This window comes from Eutrema salsugineum, unplaced genomic scaffold (assembly GCF_000478725.1).
Source record: "Eutrema salsugineum unplaced genomic scaffold, Eutsalg1_0 scaffold_15, whole genome shotgun sequence".
Taxonomy (NCBI): domain Eukaryota; kingdom Viridiplantae; phylum Streptophyta; class Magnoliopsida; order Brassicales; family Brassicaceae; genus Eutrema; species Eutrema salsugineum.
In genome coordinates this window covers 2,132,258-2,157,420 of record NW_006256867.1, presented here as the reverse complement: position 1 = coordinate 2,157,420, position 25,163 = coordinate 2,132,258, and the positions used below count along the sequence as shown (strand labels likewise).

Genomic DNA, 25,163 nt, shown 5'->3' with positions numbered 1-25,163 from the left:
AAAAAACTTGGTAAGGAAACATACTTTCACGGGCTTTCAATTATTTCGTTAGTGGATGACTCTTGAGATTAACAGCACTGTTTTATAGTAATACAATAGTTGATGACAAAAAATATCGAATGGTTTTGAAATGGTGACCAGCAATTGTCAACCAAGTGTATGGGCTATGGACTTGTCAATTATTATTTTTATTATTATATAAAATAAAACTGAGACCAGTAAACATTAAAAAGAAAGTCAAACAATCATCTAGGCAAATGTAGAATGGTGGTTGTTTGGATCGTTTGACAAAATATTAACACAAGCTTAGGTACTTTACTTCTTTTATTGAAATACTGGTTAGTTGTCTAATAGTCGATCTGATCTTAATTAGTTGGCCTAAAGCACTAACTACTCGAGTGAGATGCAGACTTATATAATATATATTTTATAAACTTTCAAAGCAAGCTAAATTATTTTAATTTTGTTCTTTAGTGCAGTTTTCTGTTTTTAATTTGGACTCAGATATACAGTTGGTAGTGGTACCAACCAAGCTCATATTGATTTGACGACTTGCAATGGCCTTGTAAATCATGTAGTGGCGACATTAGTGCATATTCTGTCAAAATAATGATTTGTACCTTGTATTTAAAAGTTGAATCAGTGAACTGAGTGTAATAATAGGTTGGTATATGCATGATGAAATTCAAATGGGCTATAGTAAGCAATTAAAAAGACTTTTTTTTTTTGGTTTTACAAATAGAAATTTATAACAATAAAGAAAAAACCTAAGTAGAATAGGTATGTGTAGTCATTTGGAAGTAATTGAACATTAGGAATGCGTAAAGAAGTTAAGAGAATGTTACAGGAATGAAAGAAAAACAAAAACAAAAACGTAGCATCCTAATGACCCTATGAGTTGAGAAGAAAACAGAACGGGACAATGAGCAATGCGATGGTTCAACAACTCCCACTTAGATTCCAACAAGCAATAGTTTTCACTTTTGTAGTAGCTCTCTTTCTTTGATGTATTAGGTCATCAGATATAAATTATAATTCTTTAATTAGAAGTCGTTCAAATATTGACAAACGAATAGGTATATATAAATGTATGTATAGATATAGTTTTGTCTCTTTTTGTTTTCGTTTTTCTCGGGTCATTACAAATATAGTAACCAAAGATTGTTTTACCCTGTGACTTCTCTTGTGTACATGTCATTTTCCACTTATTACATTTTGTATATATTAATTATCAAAGACTCTTTGTTTCACCACCTTTTGGAGATTGATGTTCTTTAGGTAAAATACATTGTGAGAAGTTATCTATAAATTGGAAGGTACTTATAGTCGTTTTGAATTAATTTTAAAGCATCTTTATTAAATGCTAAATGAAATCTCTTTAAAAAAAATCGATTTTATATTGAAGAATATCAATTTATTTTTATTTGGTTTTGATTGATAACATTATAGAAAATACCGTAAAAAAATAGTATAGAATATTAAAAGAGCAAAAGATAAATTTTTTTATTGACCTTTTCTTATGTTAACCAATAAGAGTGTGACATCTAATATTACATTTAAATATTTTTGATGGGAAAATTAAACCTTAAATTAGAAATAGTAAATTCAAACATACTGTTTAAATTTATTTTAAATTTTATTTTAGATAAACAAATATTTTTATATAATTTTTTGTTATTTTGAAATTTGAAATTTAGGGTGCTAAATTTGAAAAAAATATTATTTTAGGATATTCTTCAATTAAAAATTTAAAATAAATAAACAAAACAAATTAAAAATATATAACTATTAAGCCTTTTGTTTTATTTAAAGTTTAGGGTTGAATTTCATTTTTTTATTCTTAGTAAGTTATATTTTTAATTTTTTTAAATTTATTTTATTTAAAAATGAATTTTATATTTTATTTAAATATAATATTTAATGTCACATTTTTATTGGTTAAAATAAAAAGAGATAAATAAAGTGGTTTATTTTAAACTGAACCCAAATTTTTTTCTAAAATTATTAAATGATCTATTCATTTTTATGTCTGTTCGCAGAATAACTAAAATACAAACGATTCTAAGATAAATTATTAATAGTAAAACCATCAAATCAATATATATATAAAAAAAACAACTAATGGCATATTGGCATCCCTATGTTTGACATTATAATGCTTTGACATTATTTTTATCTTTGGAGTAATATTTAATAATTCAATCGTAAAAACGAATTAATTATTCTAAATATTTCTCGATAATTTTATGTTCATATTTATATTATTGATTATAAGACAGAAAGATATAGATTTTTTTTAATTAATTCATACCAACTGATTCAACTAAAACATTTTATAAATTTTTTTTGTCGTAAACATTTTATAAATTAACTCAACTACTATGTAGTACAGTATTATTATATATTTTAGCATTTTGTGAAAAAAGTTTTAATAGTTTTACGTGAATCGATATCCCACGTAAAATGTTGTGCTTTTAATGCAAAAGAGAAAGTCTCTAAATACAAAAAAAAAAGCTTAAAGGTTGATAAAGGCTAAGGTGATGATGTGAGATTCTCTCTCTAGGGTCAAAAAGTTATCCCAATTCTCTTACAGTCTTTTTCATCTTTTTGCTCTTTCTCTGTGTGTATCTCTGTGTATGCGCGCGTGAGAGAACAGATTAATAGAAAAAAAAAAAACAAAAAAACATCAAATCTTTGCTACATATCTTTGGTCGTATCCGTATATATGTTGTTTCTTCTGAAAGAAAACTTAATCGCTATCGGAAACTCAGATTTGTTTTTCAATGGTGGAAGAAGACAAGTGATGGTTTTTTATTTGGAGCTTAGTTTCTTATGATTCATAAATCTGAAGGAAAATTACACTAAAAGGCTGTTTCTTTCTCTGTCTCTAAGCCAAAATACAGATTCTTCTTCTGGTTTTCTATTTGAGATCAGTACAAAAGTGAGCTTTGTTTCTAACTTCTAATCCTGATTTTAAAACCTCCACGCTTCTTCAATCAGTCAACGATTTTTGTTTATTTGGTTACAGGAGATTCCTTAGTGATGGGATTTGAAGACAAGAAAATGCAGAGTCAGAGACACAATCGTTCGAAGAGGTTTGGCAATTTCCCAACTTTTCTTCTTTAGCGCTGTTTCAGTTTTCTTGCGTCATTCTCAAATTCGACAACTTGGGTATTTAAAATCTGCCCAGATGCAAAGTGATTTCTCTCTAGATGGGTCAAAGCTTGGGTCTTTGTTAAAGAATTTAAGGTTTAGGACTTAAAGGTTGAAGCTTTATGTACTTCTCATAGAATGTGGTTTGGTTTCTGACTAATTTTGCTCAGAATCTCTGTTTCTCTTTTCTGGGTATCAACTGTTTTTGATTGATTCTTGACATCTTGATTACTTATTTTAGCTGGACTGTTCCTGAAAAGAAATGTCTTGAAGAGGATAAAAGCATTGATTGTTCTCTCAATACTTCTCAGCGCTTCAAGCTCGTGAGTTAAACCAACAATTTCCTTTTGAGTTTATGATTTTCAAAATTATGGATTTAGTTTCTCTAACTGTTTTTTTCTTTTCACAGGACTTGCCTCGCTGCTGCGATAAATCTGTTGAAACGAAGAAGAGTCTATCGCCAGATGTTAAAGTCCAGAGCTCTCTGAAGCAAGAGGTTTGTATTTGAACTTCTGTGTGGCTCTCTATACACTCCAAGATCATTGTTTCACTCACATAAATTAATTTCTTTATGATTCTTGGTTACATACAGATTCAAGAGCTTGAGAAAAGATTGCAAAACCAGTTTGATGTCCGTGGTGCTTTAGAGAAGGCATTAGGCTATAAAACACCTTCTCGAGACATTTCAAAGGCTGACTCTACTCCAAAGGTAAATAATCAGTTTCTTATGTAAGTAAGTGATGCAAATGCTGATGTTGTGCAGCTCACGAATGATTTTGTATTTTGCAGCCTGCAACAGAATTGATCAAGGAAATCGCGGTGCTAGAGTTGGAAGTGTCGCATTTGGAACAGTACCTTCTATCTTTGTATCGCAAAGCATTTGATCAACAATCATCTTCTGTATCTCCAACATCGAAACTACAGAGCTCGAGCTCACCTAAATCCACTCTCAGAGGAAAACGTCTAGACTTCTCAAGAACACCTGAAACTCGGTGTTTCTCCTTTGACAACAGACTGAAGAGTCCGTGTTTGGTCCAGAAGGAACCAGATTCTCATAGCCTTAGATGCAGACAAGAAAACCCAGCCATTGAATCTCGGTGTTTCTCCTTTGACAAAAGGCAACCCGGTTCTGCTGGTCGGCAACTCAGTCAAGAAAGCTCAACAATCGATTCTCAAGGTTTCTCCTTTGACAATAGGCTCAAGGAACCATGTTCTGCTGCTCAGCAGTTCAATCAAGAAAACTCAACAATTGATTCTCGGTGCTTCTCCTTCGACAATAGGCTGAAAGATCAATCTTTTTACGACAAGGAGGACATCGATTCATGTGTTCGCCGTTGCCAGTCCTCGCTTAATCAACGTTCCACCTTCAATAACCGAATATCTCCACCAGAAGATTCAGTATTTGCCTGCCACTCCCAACCATTGTCCATAAAAGAAGTAAGTCTCATTGCAATGGTGCTATAATCTTGTATTGACATTAGAGTTTACAAAGTATGTAACTTTACTTACTCTTTGTTGCAACAGTACATAGGAAATGGATCAAATACTGCAAGCCTTGCAGAACACATGGGAACTCGGATATCCGACCACATATTTATGACTCCGAACAAGTTATCAGAGGAGATGATTAAGTGTGCATCGGCTATATACTCCAAGCTCGCGGATCCTCCATCGATAAACCACGGTTTCTCATCTCCAAGTTCATCTCCATCATCAACAAGCGAGTTTTCGCCTCAAGACCAGTATGATATGTGGAGTCCAAGCTTCAGAAAAAACTCGTCTTTCGATGACCAATTTGAATTCAGTGGTCCTTATAGCTCAATGATTGAAGTGTCATACATTCATCGAAACCATAGGAAAGGACGAGACCTTGACCTGATGAATCGAAACTTCAGGTCAGCATTTTTAATAGCAGCTATCTGAGTTTGCCTTAGTTCTTTTCACTCAATGTTAATGCTGAGAGAAGTCATTGGTTTATTATACACAGCTTGCTTATCAAGCAACTGGAAAGTGTTGATCCAAGAAAGCTGACTCATCAAGAGAAACTGGCGTTTTGGATTAACATACATAACGCACTTGTGATGCATGTAAGTAGTTTTCTCTCTGTTACTCTGTCTACTTTTCACTGGAGTTTTGATTTTTACTTATACTGTGTATTCACCAATGCAGACATTTCTGGCAAATGGGATTCCACAGAACAACGGGAAGCGGTTTTTACTGCTCTCCAAGGTAATTGTTATCAACACTTTGCTTGGTTTGCTTCAAGAAGATAGATTAAAAACCCAAACTTTAAGAATGATTCTGAATTTTTTTGGTCTCTGCTTGATATTTTTCAGCCAGCTTACAACATAGGAGGTCGCATGGTAAGCGTAGAAGCGGTACAAAATTACATTCTTCGCATCAGGTTGCCTCGTCCCGGCCAGGTAGGGGTCCACTTCTTGCATATCTCACAAGTAAAGATTGTCAATGTGACTATATATGTCTTAAGCTTTCTCTCTTCTGTTTGTAGTGGCTCAAGCTATTACTCATTCCAAGAAAGTTCAGAACTGGAGATGAGCATCAAGAATATTCCCTCGACCATTCCGAGCCTCTCTTATACTTTGCCCTTTGTTCAGGCAACCATTCTGATCCTGCGGTAAGTAGAGAAAGCTTAACACTTGTATCTTCTTTGTAAAACGAGAGTTCTTGAATGTAGCTTCTTTGGCTGTAGATTCGTGTTTATACGCCCAAGGGAATATACCAAGAGCTAGAGACCGCAAAAGAAGAGTACATTCGCGCAACGTTTGGGGTTAAGAAAGACCAGAAACTAGTCTTACCAAAGATCATTGAATCTTTTAGCAAAGACTCGGGTTTGAATCAAGCGGCATTGATGGAGATGATTCAAGAATGTCTCCCTGATACAATGAAGAAAACCATTAAGAAACTTAACTCGGGGAGATCCCGGAAGAGCATTGTTGAATGGACGCCTCATAGTTTTGTGTTTAGGTATTTGATAGCCAGAGAGCTTGTTAGATGAATGAATTTATGTGGTCCTCTTGAGAAGGGTTTTGATTTGCAGGACTCTGTTTCTTTGTGTAACATATTGGTGAGTGTATAGGAGGATGTATTGTAAGTGTAGAGAGAGAGTAGAAATAGATATAGAGTAAACACTGCATGCCGTTTTTTTGGTTACCAATCTTGGATGATTTTTGGCTTGTGTTGTCTTTGTTGTAGAAGAATAGGTGTGTACATAATAAATCAATTCCCTTATTTTAATTTATTTATGACCTTGAAAATCATTATAGTTTTGGTTCAAAAATACTTTTCCCATCACTCTCAATTTTCTTCTTATTTAATTTAATTCTATAATTTTTTTTAAACTAACGTTGATAAATTTTTAAGATTAAAGTTGATAATTTTCAAGAAATGAATATAGCCTAAACTCTAAACTCTGGATCATAGATTGATTATTGTTCTTTTAACATTAGTCTAGATTTCGATCTTGAATCTCCACTATAAAAAGGGGTGATTATGGTCATGATAAGTTGACTAAACTAAAGAAACCCAACTAACATCCATACTGAACCCCATAAAACTAGAGCATAAAGAAAACAGATGAATCAATTTAAAAAGATAAAGATACATAAACAAGCTCAAAGAGCTTTTTTTAGTCGTGGGATATTATATATACACACTTTCAATAAAAACTTGGTGGATAGCTTTATGAACGTAAACTCTTTTTCTTTTTCTCTTCTCTTTTTTGTTTTTCTGCTAAAATTCTATTGCTTTTTCTTTTCTTTCTTTTCATGCTATTTGGGATTTTGTTATCTATATCTCCAAATAATACACTTTTCCTCTCCAAGTATTACACTTTAAAGTGCTCCATATATAAAAGAGTGTCTACACACTACTCATTCTTTAAATTACAGTGTGATAATCTGGTATGATAATTTCTATACTTCTAGTAGAGGCATGATGGTATAAATTAAATAGTTTTAATTCCTTCATATATATACTACAAAATAACAAAAGAAGAAGTGGGCTTTAAAAGTAGGCCCTGATGGTTAGGCACCGCACGTACCGTCTCATTAAAGTCTTGTCCAAACTTATTTCTCACACGCCCTTTTGTTTTCCCCTTCATTATTTTCCAACATTTGCTACTTGCTAGTAGTTCACATCGATACAAATGGACAAAACAAATCGTAATCGAACCAAACAAAATTGTTTACACCAAATATAAATTTCTTAATTGGAAATCTAAAACCAAAATCGAATTGAAACTATGTTGTTGTGACCGAACCAAACCGAAATATAATACTTTTGAGTTTAGTTTTTTTTTACTAAAGACCAAGCTAAATCTTAAACCGAACCAAGTTAACAAAACCATATCGAGACATACGCTATAGTAATCGGATCATATATCAATAGCTGTAAGCCTGTAACCAAAAATATATAAAGATGTCATCGTAATCCCAACAAATTGACTTTGTCATAATGCATCAGATGGGACCTAATCGGGTGATGCGTCTCAGACCTAACCTTTAGCGTGTAGGGTCTCTTCGAAGTCAAATTACTGAATCTATGTGATGTTTCATTTTCATTGCACTATTACAACCGTGAAAAATGCTAATATTAAAATAATGTTTTGAATTGGATCGGCAATAATGTCGTAGACATTACACGAACAACCGGATAATCCCTAGGCCTTAATTAGAGTTTAGGCTTAAAAATCAGTAAATTGATCCATAACTGGAGTATTATGTTACTCTGTATCCATTACGAAGAAAAAAGTAATTAAATGTATTTCAATGGTTGTTAAAATTCGCCATATAGATTTAGACTAGGGTTCAAATTCTTTTATTGTCATTATCATCGATTCAACCAGTCATAGACGCCTTTTATAGCTAAAAAAACTCTAGTTTTCTATAGATTTAGTGGGATTCGTCTGGACTTCAGTTTGTTACCCCTAAGATTAACAAAGAAAGATGTATATCTAAGTTTGGGGCATTGGGTTTCACATTTTTGGATTAGTGTTTGTTGTTACAACTAACTGACTACATTATTTATCATATTGCTCATACTAAAAGCCAACTTCCAAATTGGTTACAACAAATGTAGTAAATGTTTAACATGGTGTTTACAGTTTACTCCATGATGTAATGTGTTCTTACAAATTAAAATATATTTTTCTTTCTTTGTTTAGTAAGTTTACCGTCCAATCAAAATACTATCAACGAGAATCACACACATGGTCCTTTCTTATCCATAAAATGTTGTCTACTTGGATAATTGGATTTAAGCTATATGCCCATCTTAATCTTAATGTTAGGGATCAACTAATTAAACTTGGGGTTCTGTTGATATGTGAATATCGACAAGGGACAAAACAGTAATTTAGATCGGAAGCTCGGTTTTATTAGATTAAATCGAGTGAAATACAACTGAGTTCGGTTATTTCAATAGGCAATAACGAACTAAGACTTAATGCGACTAAGAAGCTGTCGTAACGAGTTCTCAGTCTTTAAGTCTTCTTGGGAATAACTTGTGTTCTCTGGTGTCGATTCGTCTTCCTTTATATATATCTCCTAAGTCGGTCTTCAAGCACGCCTTAGACGATATAGGACCGAGAGGAGTTTCCTTTTCTCTCGGTTCCTTTCCTTTTCTCTCCGAAGTTTCCTTTTTCCCTCAAGAAACTTTTCTGTTTCGGCCGAGCTCAAGAAAACCTTCCATTCCTTTGAGAGGTTTCCCACCGACCTCGGCCTAATGGGCTATCTTCGGCCCATCTTCGCTCGGCCCAACTTCTCTCGGTACATCCCTTCGTAAACCGGGCTTACGGTTCGCCGATCTCAGTTTGTACCGGAGAAAACCAGGGTGCGGTTTTCACCTCCAACAGTTAGCCCCCCCTCAGTTCGGTGAAAGGAGGTGACTTTCAGTTGAACTCAATTCTTCGGTTATTGGATCACAAACTGAGCTTGGTAATTGCTGTCGTTTCGCATTTCCGGACGTTTCGCGTCTATCTTCAATGAGGCGCGTGAATTACGGGATTTTTCGCGAAAATCGAGGAACCCACGATTCCCACTGTGTATAAAGGGCAAACTTCTTCTCGCATTCATTATTCTCGCCTCAAGCATATATAAGGTACGCCGCTCTCCGTTCTCTCTAGATTTCATTTCTCTCTCTAGTTTTTGTTCTTCGTTTTCTCTCGTTTCTTCAACTCTCGCCGCCGCGAATTTTTGATTTTTCCGAGCAACCTTCAAACTTTCCGGTTGATCTTCAAACTGTTCTTTATTTCCTTCAAATCTTCTTTCCCAAACCCTAAAATGTCTTCCAGCTCTTCGATTAATTCTTCCTCGAATAAAATTCTTCCGGAAGACCACCGTGAGTCCTCGGAGCTGAGCTCCTCTTCTTCAAACCCTCAGCAGTCAAGTTCATCACGGGATGAAAGCAATCTTCCCCAATTAGTTCGTAAGAACTCTAAATCTGCGGAAGCTAGCAGCAGCTGTGCTAGAGTCAGAATTGAAGCTACCGAAGATCTGACTGCAGAGGCTCGCGAAACGGAGGCTCGGGCTGGACCGAACGTTGATGCTAACACCCCCGAGATCAAGGAGATCGAGGAAGAATTTCAGGGGGAGAACGTTGCTGATACTGAAGTCGACAACATTGAAGCGGTTATTCATGCTTCGCCACCACTTCCGAGGCGGAAAGTAGTTCGTCCCGACAACGTGCCCTCTTGTTCCCTTTCTCCTGGTGCCGTTCGAGTCGTGCTCGAGGCAAACGGTCTTGCGGACAAGATTATTTTCATCATTCCGGAGGCTAGAGATCGGCCGTGGGACGCTCCCGAAGGCTTCTTTTGCGTCTACCTGACGTACTTCACTCAGTGCGGGCTTTCTTTCCCCATTCCCTCTCGCCTACTGGGATACTGCAACCGGCGCGGCGTAGCTCTCACACAGGTGATGCCGGCCTCAATAACGAACTACGTTGGGTTCGTTTCCTTATGCGACGAGCTTGGCGAAGTCCCATCGAGTCGAATTTTCGAAGACCTCTTCTCGGTCAATATCCATAAGTCCAAGGAGTGGTTCTTCGCCGCCAATGCCAAGCCGAAGAAGAATTTAGTTATGGGACCTAAGCCCAGTAAATTCAACGATTGGGAGTCCCAGTACTTCTATATTGAAATGAACGATCTCACCGTCAGCAATTCTGACATCGCAATTCAGTCGAATTGGAAGATTCCGATTGGTAGATTAGATGATTTCACACTTAGATAATATTTGACTTTTACTGCTTGCTAACTCGACTTCGTTTTATTTTCGTAGGTCGTCATCTTCCGAGTCTCCTTCTCAACTCCGGACTCACCTCTGAGTTCGAAGAAGCATTCAGCGAAGCCGATAAACGTCGTTGGCCGGAGGTTTGGGAAGAAATCCTACAACGTCGAGCTAAGAAAGCGGGTATGTTCATCGAATTCTATCTTTACTCACTTTATTCTGAATTTACTCCGAACTCCTCCTTAAACACATTTTCATTTCAGGCTCCGTTCGAGAACCAAAACCACGCAAGCCGAGAACTTGAGCTAGCAAGCCTCGAACCGCTCCCAAACGCCAATCACTGAAGTCGCGAACTCAACGCTCCCGAGCTGCCAGGATGCTTTCCATTGACGAAATCCCAACTCTCTTCGGTGAAGAGGAAACGGAGGTGGCTGAGCCGACCCCAGTCCTTGCTGCTGAACAGACCGAAGTGCAGCCAGAAGAGTTGCCACCTGCTGCGGGCTCACCTGATCAGGTTGATCAGAGGAAGACGAAGAAGAAGAAGTCTTCGAAGAAGAGTAAGAAAGCAGAGGACTCTTCTCGGGTGCAAGATACTCCCGCCGAGCTCGATCCACCGGCAGCTATGGCGTCGGGCCTCGCGCTCTCGCAAGATCGAGCTGAAGCTTCACACTCCCGAAAAAGGCAAACCAGAGACCATGTCGAGGGCTCTCAAGAGCACGGGCCGGCTAAGAGAGTCCGAGTTTGTTTTGACTACGACAAGGAGACTCCTTTTGAGGAGAACGTAGATGCCTGAGCCGAGCTCTATCATAAGATCTCCTCGGAGGTACCTAGCCTTCCCTCGGTTCCCGAGCTCCGGTTTCCCAACATGTACAAGGGAATCGCTCACACGACTGCTGTGGTAATTATACTTACCCCTTATAGACTTAGATATTCTTCCAAGTATGAGTTCTAATTCCTGTTTCCTCTGTGCAGCTCGCCAGTCAGACCAATAACTTGGTCGCTGCATATGAAGTAGCCCTGTTCGACGAGCAAGTAAGGGTCTCCGAGCTCGAAGAAAGGATAGCCAAAGCAGAGGAGCGTCTCGCCACTGAGCTCCAAATCAACGAAACTCTGCACTCTCAAGTTGACTTGCTGAAAAAGGAGAGTGCAGAGATGAAGGCGGTGAAAGACGAGCTCACCGAGGCCCAGAATTTACTCTCTAAAGAGTTCGAGTAGGACAAAGGGCGGCTACAAGGTATGGTGGTGCACTGGAAGAATCGAGCTAGGAGCGTTCACGCAACGGCTTGCGAACGCCTTGAGAAGGTCATCCGGAGTTTGGACGATGCTGACAGGGCTCGGAAGCCGTACTTGGTCTACAACCAGCTCACCGGGGTCCTCGGTTTCATCAAGCAGTTGCGGAGGAAGGGTCTGTACGAGGTCCCGCCAGAAATGGTTGCGGATATTGAAGCAAGGCATGCCAAGGCGCTGGAGGACTTCAAGGCGATCGATGCTTGCGTGCTCACTGAGGAGGACAAGAAGATGTCTCCGTTCGTAGAGGAAGATGACATCCCGGTCGTAAATGTGACCCAGAGCGCGCAAAATCCTGCGAGGGGCGAGCAGTTCGGCTCAAACGAGGACATACTCAACGCTGCTGCCTCGAAGACCATCTAATCTCTTTCTGTTTTTCTTTTACTCTTCGAACTTAACTACCCTTGCATGGGTTTCTTTTTGTAATTTTAATTCCGAGCCCTTGGTGGGTTCTGACTCTATTTGCCTTTCGGGGCTTTTTTATTTTAGAAAGACCTTCGGCATCTAACCTTCGGTTTAACTTTATGTCGTCGTTAAGATTTGCGGTTAATGCTTAAGTATTAGATCGGTATATAGTAGATATTCGAACGTGATTATTATCTTTTGATAGCGAATTGCGATAATTCGGCTTACGTTTTGCGAGTGTTGTGAACTCGGCTTACGGTGCGAATCTGAGGAGTTCGGCTTATCGTGCGAGCGTATGAGCTCGGCCTGGGGAACCCAAGTGAATCGTTTCGTACTGGAAGAGTGAATTAGATTCGAACTCCTGTAAACGCATGAAACGAATTCAAGGTTTTTCTAAGTCGAACCTAAGTATGCGAGATGTGCTCGGCTTATTGTTCTTGGTGACTTAGAAATTTAACTGCGGGACTGGGCCCGGCTTTTGATATGTGACTTAACCACGACACCATGTGGGTGCTCGCGAGACGGATCTCGGCTTTTAAGTTTGCATTCATGTGGAATGCTATCGAACAACTGGCCAGGAAGTCGATGTAAAGACAAGGAGTTTGGTCCCTTGTGATTTTGAACTAACACTTAGTCATATCTTGACAATAAAATTTTATTGATGTTATAGCTGGACTCGGTAACGAGCTGCCTACGTACCCCTACCTGGCGCGCCAATTGTTGATATGTGAATTTCGACAAGGGACAAAACAGTCATTTAGATCGGAAGCTCGGTTTTATTAGATTGAATCGAGTGAAATACAACTGAGTTCGGTTATTTCAATAGGCAATAACGAACTAAGACTTAATGCGACTAAGAAGCTGTCGTAACGAGTTCTCAGTCTTTAAGTCTTCTTGGGAATAACTTGTGTTCTCTGGTGTCGATTCGTCTTCCTTTATATATATCTCCTAAGTCGGTCTTCAAGCATTGATGGTACGTCGAAGCGACCGCTTTCATTGCGTGCAGCCATGGCGTACCGAGAATAGCGTTGTAGATTGCCGGTTTGTCGAGGATAAGGAACTGGATCATCTTTGCGATTCCGCCGACGTAGATTGGGATTTTGACAGTGCCGATCGTCATACAACGTTCTCCATCAAATCCGGTAAGTGGCTCGATGATCGGATCAATCCTATCTGACGCCAACTCGAGCTGGTCAAGTGCTTCCTTGAAGATAACGTTGACCGAACTGCCAGTATCGATCAGAATGCGGCTAACTTCGACGTCGTCGAGGAGTAGATCGACAACGAGAGCGTCATTATGCGGCTTGTGAATTTCGATTGTGTCAGCCTCGGTAAAGACCAAGGGCGCTCCCTTCGGCGGATCCTGCGGGGTTTTCGGTGTGCTAGCGGCTTGTTTGCTGTATTCCTTGATGGCTCGAACGGAATAACTGCAAGCTTCGATGGCCCCCATTATCATGTTGACACGTTTTCGCGCCTTAGGAGCATGATTCTCTGGAGCTCGGTCATCGCGATTCCGTTTCTGTTGCTCGGGCAAAGCAGGCGGATTCGGTGGCGGTGGTGGTAGTGTCGGTAAAGCCGGTGGAGTTGGTGGATCTTTGGCAAGTGCTTTCTCGAGATGTTCATTGTTCGGTCGAGGCATCGAGAGTTGCCCACCGCTCTTAGGCGTATTTGAGCGTCGGAGTTCGTCGACCGAGATCGGCTCCTTGCGATACAGGCCGAGTAGATATTCTCGCAAATGCCTGCATTCTTCGGTGCTGTGGCCCCTACGGTTATGGAATTCGCAGAATAACGACTCGTCTTGGTCTTCTTCACCGCGGACCCATTTATTATTCCACTGCTTGCTTGGTTGTTGGATTGCGTTAGCATAGAGTTTCTTGCGGTTCTCGTATCCTCGACCGTATCCCGACTGCGGCTCGTTAGTCGCGGGTTTCAGACGTTCGGGTTGTTTTGTTGAGTGACTTTGCTCGTACGCAGCTTCTTCTTCTTCTTCAGCAATGTAAGTATTAGCTCGGTGTAACGCATCTTCTAACGTCTGCGGTGGGTTATGCGTGATCGCGCTTCGGAAACTGGTCTTTATCCGAGCTCCTTTCTGAAGGCATAAGAGAGCGGCTTCGTCGCTAATCGTGCAGTTGGCGACGATTGCCTTGAAGCGCTGGATGAAGTCGCGAAGGCTCTCGCTTGGTCCTTGAGCTATTTGCCAGAGCTCGGAGTTCTTGGTATTCTGTCCAATGAACATGGAGAAGTGCTTGACGAAGGCTGTCGTTAACTCTTTGTAGCTGTCGATTGAATTGGCTTCGAGCCGTGAGAACCAGTCGAGAGCTACTCCTCCCAGACTTTCCACAAATAGTTGGCACTGAACCGCGTCTCTTTCTTCGGCAGACTTAAACTGGTATCGGTTCATGCAGATGCCGAACGATGTCAGGAAGTGTCGAGGGTCAGAGTTGCCCTCGTAGATTTTCATCTTCAGTTTCTCCATGTGCTTGACCGGCGTCCCTGCGATGCGCGATGTGAAAGGAGTCTTCTGTGTTTCCTGAATGACGCGCTCGATCTCCGGAGCCGCGCTTGTGGCTTGATGTATTTTTGAGGTGATATCGCGAAGCTGTGCTTTCATCGCTTCAAACTCGGCGTCTCGGCTTAAATCCGGTGCTGGTGGGTTTGCTGACCCGACCGCGGCAGACCTCATAGTTCCGGTTGGATCTCCGTCGGCATTGAGATCGTCAATGATGTTCCGAACTCGGAGAGGAGTTCGTGTCTGACTGAGTTCGGCGATCTGTGCCGCCATCTGACTGAAACGTTCCTCGCTCCTTTTGTTGATGGCTTCGAAGTGAGCAGTGAACATTTGGAGTAACAGGTCGGTTACGGCTGCGGGAGTTTGCTCGGCAGCAGTTCCGGCGTTTTCTCCAGGAGTTCCTCCCGTTTCCCCTGAGAGGGTTTTCTTCTTCGTGAACGTTGGATTGGTCTGCCATCGCTGATTCAATCTTTCCGAAGTCCGATCAAAAATCTGAGATATCTGTATAAAGCCCCCTACCTGGCGCGCCAATTGTTGATATGTGAATATCGACAAGGGACAAAACAGTAATTTAGATCGGAAGCTCGGTTTTATTAGATTGAATCGAGTGAAATACAACTGAGTTCGGTTATTTCAATAGGCAATAACGAACTAAGACTTAATGCGACTAAGAAGCTGTCGTAACGAGTTCTCAGTCTTTAAGTCTTCTTGGGAATAACTTGTGTTCTCTGATGTCGATTCGTCTTCCTTTATATATATCTCCTAAGTCGGTCTTCAAGCACGCCTTAGACGATATGGGACCGAGAGGAGTTTCCTTTTCTCTCGGTTCCTTTCCTTTTCTCTCCGAAGTTTCCTTTTTCCCTCAGGAAACTTTCCTGTTTCGGCCGAGCTCAAGGAAACCTTCCATTCCTTTGAGAGGTTTCCCACCGACCTCGGCCTAATGGGCTATCTTCGGCCCATCTTCGCTCGGCCCATCTTCTCTCGGTACATCCCTTCGTAAACTGGGCTTACGGTTCGCCGATCTCAGTTTGTACCGAAAAAAACCAGGGTGTGGTTTTCACCTCCAACAGGTTCTAATGGTAAACATGGGTCTATAGGAACATGCGATGCTAATCAAACGTATTGAATGGAACAATTGTGGTTCGTAAAAAACAAGCATATATGACAGATCAAACTGTGCAAAGCAAACAAAATAAAATTGAATGAAAACCATATCAATGCGATTATCATCTTTTCTTTGATATTTATGATGCTAGAGATAATAAGTTTTGTTTCCAATTGGATTGTAATGATCGATAAAATTAATCCACATTTTTGAGTTTTCTCAAAATTAAGAATCAAAATGTTAGTATGCTGTTCTTTTTTTTTTTCGACGAAATGTTAGTATGCCGTTCACAAAACATGATTAAAAACATAAAAAAAAACACTTTTTACATCCCGTTGCATTTGGGCGTAAAAATAGGGTAATCTCATAAATTTTTTATCAATAATGATTTTTTATGTTCCTGGTCTGAAATTTGGGATATAAATCATCCATATGCATGCAATTTGCATCCCCTCAATAACTACATATTCACAAATTTAACCCTACAATAATAACTAAATCACCAAACTACCCTTTACTCCTCAATCTTACTCAACTTCGCCGCATACTTCCTCCTCCCGCTACCACCGCCGCGTCTTTTCCCGTTCCTCGTCTGGCCGCTGTTTCCCACCGCCGCCACTCTCCGGGCAGAAAATATAACCGGAGAGACACATTTCCGGCGACACCGACATTTATCTCGGCCACAAGAACCACCGCTTCTCATGAGAGCAGAGCTCGCTTTAACAGCCAATGCAGCCATTTCCTCCGGTTTAAGAGATTGATGAAGCGAGCTGAGAGGTAAAGCGAAGTAAATCTGTCCAAGCTGAAGCTCCTCGTCGGCACTAATGGCGGAAACGACGTCGTCGAAATCCATATCATCGGAATTACAGATAAAACACATCGGATTCTTCTGTAGCACGTAACCGACTTTGACCGGAGTCGTGAACTCCATCATCCTACCGTCTTGTAAGATCAGCTTCGCCGTCGCCACTTGTGTCGACTCGTACGAGCTGCATATACCCATTTTTTTGGTTGACTCACTGAGTCGACTCGGTTTCCGACGAGAAAGGAATAGTGGGGAGATGAGAACTGAGAAGGGAGTAATGCGTTTCTGTGTGTGTATATATATAAACAGATTTGCCACGTATGATATTTTTGTCGTTTTGTGATTATGTTTTTTTTTCTGTTGTTTAATTCAGTTTTGAAGTTTGAACGACCAGTGGGGGCAATGACAGGCTGTTCAAGTAAGTTGGGAGGATGACAGCTTTTATGTTGAGATTAATTTACACTTTGTTTTGGGCTTTAATTACAAGTTTAGGGACTATTTTTGAATCAAATTCATTTATCACTCTGACTTATGATGTCTTTTTTCCCGTTAATGGGCAGTTTGTTTGTGATAAGATAAATGGATCCATTGATATGACAGTTTAATGTTGTGTGAATTTGAGTGAAATTACGTGACTACGATTGTCGACTATTCGAGTGAAATTGTAATGTTGTTTTTTGTTTCCAATAAATCTCTCAAATATATTCATTTGGAATAAAAAAAAATATAATAATTATATAGAATCTTAAAAATAATAAATCTTGAGCTGATTGATATAATGAAAATATTGAATCCTTCCAATTACGTATATATTTTTTCTAGAAAAATACCACAATACGAAAAAATCATGCATTATATAACATTTAAATTATTTAAGTAAACGGATAAGATTTTCATTTGGTAAATTATATCAGCTTAATTGTTACTCAGCTTTTTGTCATTTTCCGCAAATAATCTAAACCTGTGGTAAATTATATCAGCTTAATTGTTACTCAGCTTTTTGTCATTTTCCGCAAATAATCTAAACCTGTGGTTTAGCTTCTATTCCATTCCATCATATTGTTTGGTTCGTAAATCGTGATGAATTAATTTGTTTTTAAGTAAAAAAAAATTGTTTTTGTTGGTTAAACGTAGTAGACTAGTAGTATATGTATGATGGTGATTTGATGTGGGGATGTATATAACTTGCATGATCTGAAATTTATTGCTTGATTACAACATAATATAAATAATTGAAGAGGGACCATGCATGCATTTATAAGGTTCCCCTTCAATCTTATTTTTTATTTACGTACATGATGAGATTATTGGCTTTCATATACTATAAACCTATGATTTTGATTGGCCAAGAAGCTACGAGATTCAACCATTAATATATTTAAGTTCATTGTCGAGTATGTAGGGATGGACACTAGAACTAGGCAAACTATTCACTAGATCGATGTGATACACTATATTTATTTTTTTTTAATTATTTCATAAATGAAATATTATTTTCTTCTAAATTTACATTTAGAAAACTAATTTGTTATAAAACTAATCAGCGCTTAAAACCTATATGCTATAAAAAAGATTCAAGTTGTATGTAAATCAGTTCCAAAATAAAGATGTATAGTTGGGATATGTTGTAGTTAAGTTACCAATTTTAGTCAACGAATGTATATGTTTTCTGAGAGTTAGATCGGAACTGGAATATAGTTTATATGTTAAATGTTTCACATTTTGTTTCACATTATGAGAGTTAGATCAAAACTAATAGTGCACAAATTTAGAAATATATTGTTATAGAAGAATTTAAAAGAGAGAGTCCAAAAAAGAAAAATAATTTGTGGCCTTCGACGGTGGCAGGACATATGATGTGGCGAAATCTGACATATGTCATAGTATTAAGTTATCACGTGTCGTTCTATACTATTAGCTGATTTTGACAAGTAAGCTTGTCAAATCTCTTATTAACCAGTGACCTCTTTTCATAATTATATACATAATCAAGATTCAAATACAACGATATAAAAATATAGTGGATAATTTTGTTTTTATTTTTGCTTTTTAGTTATAAGAGTTGTGGGTTCGACTGGTAAGAACGAACCAGACGATGATGTATAACAAGTTATTGAGAAGAATAAGAAAGGTAACAGTGTCACACTGATAAATTGGATGCGAATACTAATTATCAATTCCTTAATTCTTCAACCGATTTTTGTCGTTGAAGAAATTCAAAAAGATAAAATATTGAATCGGTTTTATGGTTTGGATCGAATATATATTTATGTAAATTTGATGAACTTTCCTAATTAACGGATTCTATAAAGAATTGACTGATATGTGGTTTACAACATAAGTTTTATATTCTTCGAGTAAATCATTCTGCATTAAATGTGGTGTAGATAAAATTACATTTTCATATTCTATATACTCTCTCTCTGTTTCATTATAGTTGATTTTCTGAATATTTGCATACAGATTAAGAAAGTTATAAATGCTCAATTATTTGCTGTTTATTTTGTTTAATTAGGTTATTTTTACAATTAATTTCATTACTTTTATTAGTATTACTGGTTTTTACTTTAATCTGGGCTTTTCATCTCCTCTCTTTTAATTAATGCTTAAGTTTTGTAAAGCAACATGCATAAATATAATTCATTCTTTTTTTAATCGTCTGAATTTTATTAATCAAAGAAAAAATGGAGTTTTAGAAATCCTAAAACCCTCTAAAACAAAGCTGATAAAACAAACATAGCACCAAAGCCTAAGAAAAGGACAATTACAGTGCTACAACTCAGCTTAAATCAGATAAGGGGATGCAGATCACCAAAGTGCTCCTGATCCCAATGGCTCTTCCTAGCTAATGCGCCACCACGTCCCGTTGTATCTGTTCGTGGAGCCATGAAGGTCCCCCTAGTGCCAAATAAGATTGAAATCTTCCATCTCGCAGGACACTCTTCGCTATTGCTCTAACAATGTGATTTGATTTTGGAGATTCTAAATCGAAATCGCATATCACGAAACCTCGGCGGAGTAAATGTATCTTTTCCGTTAAAGCTCTATACCTCGGCCATGACTCTGGTTTGGATATAGCATCCATTGCAGCTTTACAGTCAATGGCTATACGAACTTTTGGCATATGAAGATTTGTTGCACTTTCCAATACCCATATTACACCCCTTAGCTCTCCGGTGATCTGATTGGGGGAGCTTGTAAAGGCCTCTCTAGCATGATATTTCACCTCACCTCTATGGTCTCTTGCCATCCATGCTCCTCCACAGTGTAATCTGGCATTCCTCCAGTTAACATGCACATTGCACTTTATTATGTCCGACAGTGGAGGAATCCAGCGATCTTCCAGAACCCGCACCCTCAGAGAGTTGTTTTCAGGTTCCAAAGAAATATGATTCATTCAACTTAAAGAAAAAAAGATGTACATTAATTAGATGTAAAAAATCAAATATTATGAAACAAGGAAAAAAACCTAGAAAATCAACTATAATGAAACAGAGAGAGTAATTGACAATCGTTCTTCTTTTACAAAACAAGAGATACAAATATATATGCTTGCGTTTAAACCCCATTCACCGTTTTGACTTTAAGTAAATAATTTGTCAATGGTGACAAAATGCGGATTATAAAGTCTGCACTTTTCATAATACTATTCATAGTGTATTAAGAATTGATGGCTGTTTAGCTGTTATGGAGTTTAAAAAATGATATGATGGGTCAACGGTTAATTGTCAACTAAGCACATTGATGCCAACCAGAAGTGACTTGTGTTTCCTAATAATCTTCCATATATGAATTTTTAACATTAACTTTTTTTTTGTATTTTAATACACTTAACATATACATATTTGTACTCCAAATATTCAACTCCCCATTAGTTGTAATCCAAATATTCAACTCCCCATTAGTTGTAACGAATTGGACGATAACTTACGTTTTTGCTTTTTGATTGTAAAGTTTTACATGAAATAGAAGAAAAGAGAACGTCACATGCACTACGCTTTTGTAAGAACCTTCATGGACGATACATTCTCGCACCCCAAGGAAAATTGTGATTTTGATTAATCACATTGACTCTCCAAAATACATGGTCCAAAACTGAGAAAATCGATGTTGGTAATGGTAAGAGTCAGTTTCAATTAACTTGGGAATCATTAAACATGATTTACGTTACGTTACTAAGTTTATAACCTAAAGTGTAAATATTATTATGACTTTTTTTCTGTACAAGCAAAGCTGTCTAAGCAATCTGTAGGAAGACACCAACTGGCAAAATGCAAATCATGGACTGCATTCCAAAAATCCCCAAAAGCTCCTAAAATTTCCAAAAAAAAACCCAAGGCTCCTAACAGCTCTTATCAGATTCTTAATCTTCAGCCGCAAAGATGATCTTGCTCACTCTTAAGCTTTTCATACTCTCGATTGCCTAAAGCCAACATGGACGGTTAGTTTCAACGTGATTGCTAGTGGAGCCTTGAAGGACCTCCTACAACGCAGACTACTATGCATAAGTATCATCTCTTCTGCATTTCGTAACATTCAAATATCCCCTGCTCGTAAAGTTTTTTTTTTGGGATGAATGTTAAATTTATTCAAATCCGAAAAAAACAAACGTTTTCTACATTGTTAATGCGAATTTGAAAAAAGTTCAAAATTTAGAGTGCAGTAAAACATAATCAGAGTTTCCTCTTCCTAAGTCCACTTGTCGAGCTGAGAACCAAAGTTGTAAGCCCTCTTAGTATCGTGTATCCTTGAGAATCCTGATTGAGCCAAATCTGTTTTGGATATCTTTGTCCACAAACTTAATTAACTTAGAGACTGGTGATGGAGATGCACCATGTTTCCTTTCATTCCTTTCTCTCCACAACGTGTAAATGACCACTTGAAACAGGTATCGAGATATGAATCCTTTCAGTGGATGTTGATCTGGTTTAGAGATTTGGGTGACCACATCGAGCCACTCCAAAGAGAAATCTGAAGCAAGGATCCCTCTTGCTAACTTTGTCAAAACTTGCACAGAGTAGAAACAGATGAAAAGTAGATGATTGCGCGACTCATTTGAGTGATGACACAATACACATGTGCCTTGTGTATTCAAATGTCAAACCTGCATACAATCTGCCGTGCTGAGGTGATTTTGCAGCGCAAGCTTACTAATAAACCCATATTTGGGACAATGATGAGTAAACCAAATCCCATCAGCCCAAGCAACCTTCGGCGTAGAACATCTGATTTCCTCTCTCTTCGATTGCGTCCTGAATACCGGCTTATATACATTCTCTTTTTCTCTCCAAAGATATGCATCTCCCTAGTGCTCTCGGTACCCCTGTCAAACTGTATTTATCTCATCTTTATACTCTGTTTAGAATAGGGAATTGATGTCTTCTCCTATGGTGCCTGAGAATTACATCTTCTAGCGTTGCTTCCTCCCGAATTCCCAGATCAATGAACCCGCAAGTTCCTATGAGCGTTAGGAGCTTGCCCATTTAAGACCAATTATCGTACCAAAATAGAGTCTTCTCACCTTTCCTTACTTCATATAAACTAGTCATCCATAGTTGAAAAGTCTTGAGAATATAATTCTACGACTACATTTCAATGATGCTAAAATCTTGATACGAACCGACCGGTTCGATCCGAAAAACCGAACCAGAATCGATCCGAAATAACCGGTTCAGATTAGGATTCAGATCAGGCCATTTTATCTAATGGATAAAAATTTTCAGAACCGTAGATATCGGTTCGGTTCCAGGTAAGAACCAAAAACCGATCGGATATTCGGATAACCCAAATTCAAATTCTCTATATTATATAATCTATAATTCTATATACTTATTACTTAATACATGTATTATATAATATATACTTATATAGTATATAGTTAATAACCTTGGGTTATCTTTCTTCGATTTAGGGTTTGTTATTTGTCGATTCTACTCCTTCAATTTCTCTTCTCCTTTACAATTTCTAAATCCCCAGATACAAAATTGGAATCCACTAACAAGAACATCTGCTCTGAGCCCGACTACGTTTTGCCATCACTGATCAGCGTCGTCAAGAATTAGGTCAGAGGTATGTCGATTTGTCAATTGTCGATAGTTGATTTGTCGATTTTAAAAAGCCGATAGTTGAAACTAGTTTTACATCAGCTCTGGTTTTTTTTTTTTCTTTTCATCAGTCTGATAATTTCAAATTTTTCACATGTTCAATTCTTTTCATCTATTTCTCTGTTTCATCAGTGTAGTGTGATAGTGTCTTTGGATCTCTATTTCATTTATATATCATAAGCCTTTGTTTTGCTTATGTTCTCAGATGGCTTCTTGCGAACATAGGGATCCAATGGATGAAGACAATGATGCACCTGAAACAGAAGAGGATGTTGAAACACCTGACACCGGAAATAAATGCAAGAGGAAAGAAAAGGAAGGTGATAGTGGTAGTTTCTTCTAAAAGGAAGAAGATAAGGTCCAAGGTTTGGGAGCACTACACCAGACACAAGAAGAATTACGACAAATGCAACTTTAATTATTGTGGTAAAGAATTTGCATGTTCAACCAAGTCGGGCACATCCAACCTTACGAAGCACATCAATTTTGGATGTAAGGCATATCAAGCTTGGATTTCTGCTAACAAAGATAGTAACCAAACCGTGATAACTCCTACTAGTGATGATGGAGTTATGGGTTTAGGAAAGGTTTCAGACCTTGTCTTCAGAGAAGCTACGAATGAGATGCTGGTGTTAGCTGAGTTGCCTTTAGTTTTGTAGAGAGCTTAGCTTGGAAGCATTTCACCACAAAGACTAAACTCTACACTCCTCACTCTCGGAGAACAGCCACACGAGACATTGTGGAAATGTATGCTTCAAGAAAAGCAGCTATGAAGAGGATACTTGGGCAGAACAAGCAGAGGTTGTCATTGACAACCGATATATGGACAGCTCCTACTACTTCAGCCAATTATATGGTCATAACATCTCACTTTATCGATACTTCTTGGCGGTTAAGGAAGATGATATTAAGTTTCAAGAATATTGATGATCACAAAAGTGAAATTTGGATTTCTCTCACACTTTTATTTTGCCTTTTTTCGCTTGTTGATGATGCAAAATGCCATTGATTCTTCTGTTCAAGTGTTGAGTTAGCTTTTGATTTGGGAAGGTATTGAATTGTGATGCAGGTGCAACGATTTCTAAGATTTTAATTCAGTGTTTGGAAGAGTGGACATCAAGAGGGTCTTCTGCATTACCGTAGATAATGCTACAGCAAGCAGTTCAGCTATGAGGAGATTCAAAGCAGAGTTTAAGAACCTTGGAGATGATGTAATGGTTCTCAACGGAGAATATCTTCACTTAGGATGTGCTACACACATATTAAACTTGATCATGAAGGATGGCTTGTAAGAGGTAGATAGCAATGTCGTTGCTATTCGTAATGCTATTCATTATGTGAGGTCATCTAGAAACATAACAAAGGCGTTTGAGTTTTGAGTTGAAACCGGGAAGATGACTAGAGGAAGCTTACCTTTAGATATGAAGACATGCTAGATCAAGCTCTGAAATTCCGATTGGCTTTTGAGAGGATTAAGGCTGAAGACAAACCTTATATCGACTACTTTACAGAAACTGTGGAAGGGAAAAAGAGGGTCGGACCACCTTGTACGAGTGACTGGAATGCAATAGAAAGGTTCGTCCATTTCCTTGTGATTTTTTTTACAATTCCACAATGATTCTTTCTGCATCAACTTCAGTGGCTGCACACAAACTATATAATGAGATAGTCACTATAACAACAAACATTAATGAGATAAGGAAAAATCCAGCTTCTGATGACGAGTTGATTAGTAAATCCATTTCTATGACTAAGAAACTAGATAAATATTGGGATCCGTTTGCAGTACAGGATGGGAATAAGATTGTTGAGATGAGCAAGCTTTCAATGGTGGCAACTTTTTTTGACCCGAGGAAGAAGATGAAGTTTCTTTAGCTCTGTTTTGAATCGCTATATGGGAAAGACAGCGTCGAAGCTACTCACCTTTATGATGAAGTCGAGAGTATCTTGAAGCGTTTTTTTTATGAGTACACTATTTTTGCAAATAAAGCCAATGATAGTGTTAGTGGTGGATCGGTAAAAATATATTGCTCAGGCTCATGGGATCATCTTCTCAGTCACAAGATCAGTCTAGAGGTGAAGCTGTGGAGACAAGGAATTTCAAAACCGGTATTGGTTATAACGAATGGACGATATATATCAGGAACTTGTAGAAGAATCAAGTGTAGAAGATTCAACAAATGAGTTGGACCTGTATTTGAAAGAGAGTGTTGACAAACCAAAGCTGATGAAGGGTTCTGAATATGATATCGTGGTGAAAACTTAATAGTGGTAAGTATCCGGTCTTGTCATTAGTCGCTAAGGACATCTCGCAATGCATGTGTCATCAGTAGCTTCAGAATCTGCTTTTAGTACTAGTGGTAGGATGTTAACTCCTTATAGAAGCTGTTTGACACACTACATGGTTGAAGTTCTGATGTGTACTAAACAATGGTTAAAGTGTGAGATTCATATCAATGAAAAAGGAGTGGTAACCGTTCAACGTATGCTTTCAGATGTGGAGTTATAAGATGAGCTTATGAGAAGTAAGTAACTTTTTTTTTTTCATTTGACT

The 25,163-nt window shown here is 38.2% G+C and overlaps 4 protein-coding genes across 4 annotated transcripts; 2 read left to right on the top strand and 2 right to left on the bottom strand.

Annotated features, from left to right (window-relative positions):
* The first annotated feature begins 2,772 nt into the window (after nucleotides 1-2,772).
* On the top strand, nucleotides 2,773-6,395 carry LOC18021901. The gene is made up of 12 exons (XM_006404793.2): nucleotides 2,773-2,941; nucleotides 3,029-3,095; nucleotides 3,395-3,476; nucleotides 3,563-3,649; nucleotides 3,746-3,862; nucleotides 3,943-4,590; nucleotides 4,678-5,048; nucleotides 5,141-5,240; nucleotides 5,323-5,382; nucleotides 5,490-5,576; nucleotides 5,663-5,788; nucleotides 5,864-6,395. Exons 2-12 carry the CDS (start codon nucleotides 3,043-3,045, stop codon nucleotides 6,167-6,169), a joined length of 2,037 nt encoding a protein of 678 aa, XP_006404856.1. The 5' UTR covers nucleotides 2,773-2,941; nucleotides 3,029-3,042; the 3' UTR covers nucleotides 6,170-6,395.
* Nucleotides 6,396-9,452: 3,057 nt separating this feature from the next.
* LOC112087984 (meiosis-specific protein ASY2-like) lies at nucleotides 9,453-10,738 on the top strand. Its single transcript, XM_024158137.1, has 3 exons — nucleotides 9,453-10,368; nucleotides 10,446-10,537; nucleotides 10,658-10,738. The coding sequence occupies exons 1-3, from the start codon at nucleotides 9,453-9,455 to the stop codon at nucleotides 10,736-10,738; spliced, it is 1,089 nt and encodes a 362-aa protein (XP_024013905.1).
* A 2,225-nt stretch (nucleotides 10,739-12,963) lies between these two features.
* LOC112087983 lies at nucleotides 12,964-14,868 on the bottom strand. Its single transcript, XM_024158136.1, has one exon. The coding sequence runs from the start codon at nucleotides 14,866-14,868 to the stop codon at nucleotides 12,964-12,966; it is 1,905 nt and encodes a 634-aa protein (XP_024013904.1).
* Nucleotides 14,869-16,054: 1,186 nt separating this feature from the next.
* On the bottom strand, nucleotides 16,055-16,772 carry LOC18021900. Its single transcript, XM_006404792.2, has one exon. The coding sequence runs from the start codon at nucleotides 16,701-16,703 to the stop codon at nucleotides 16,215-16,217; it is 489 nt and encodes a 162-aa protein (XP_006404855.1). The 5' UTR covers nucleotides 16,704-16,772; the 3' UTR covers nucleotides 16,055-16,214.
* Nucleotides 16,773-25,163: the final 8,391 nt, after the last annotated feature.

Excerpts from the sequence above, each read along its gene's own strand:
- LOC18021901 (XM_006404793.2), top strand. The coding sequence starts at position 3,043 with ATGGGATTTGAAGACAAGAAAATGCAGAGTCAGAGACACAATCGTTCG. Across the intron at positions 3,477-3,562 it reads CTTCTCAGCGCTTCAAGCTC|GACTTGCCTCGCTGCTGCGA; the intron begins GTGAGTTAAACC and ends TTCTTTTCACAG. Across the intron at positions 3,650-3,745 it reads AGAGCTCTCTGAAGCAAGAG|ATTCAAGAGCTTGAGAAAAG; the intron begins GTTTGTATTTGA and ends GGTTACATACAG.
- LOC112087984 (XM_024158137.1), top strand. The coding sequence starts at position 9,453 with ATGTCTTCCAGCTCTTCGATTAATTCTTCCTCGAATAAAATTCTTCCG. Across the intron at positions 10,369-10,445 it reads GAATTGGAAGATTCCGATTG|GTCGTCATCTTCCGAGTCTC; the intron begins GTAGATTAGATG and ends TTATTTTCGTAG. Across the intron at positions 10,538-10,657 it reads ATAAACGTCGTTGGCCGGAG|GCTCCGTTCGAGAACCAAAA; the intron begins GTTTGGGAAGAA and ends TTTTCATTTCAG.
- LOC112087983 (XM_024158136.1), bottom strand. The coding sequence starts at position 14,868 with ATGGCGGCACAGATCGCCGAACTCAGTCAGACACGAACTCCTCTCCGA.
- LOC18021900 (XM_006404792.2), bottom strand. The coding sequence starts at position 16,703 with ATGGGTATATGCAGCTCGTACGAGTCGACACAAGTGGCGACGGCGAAG.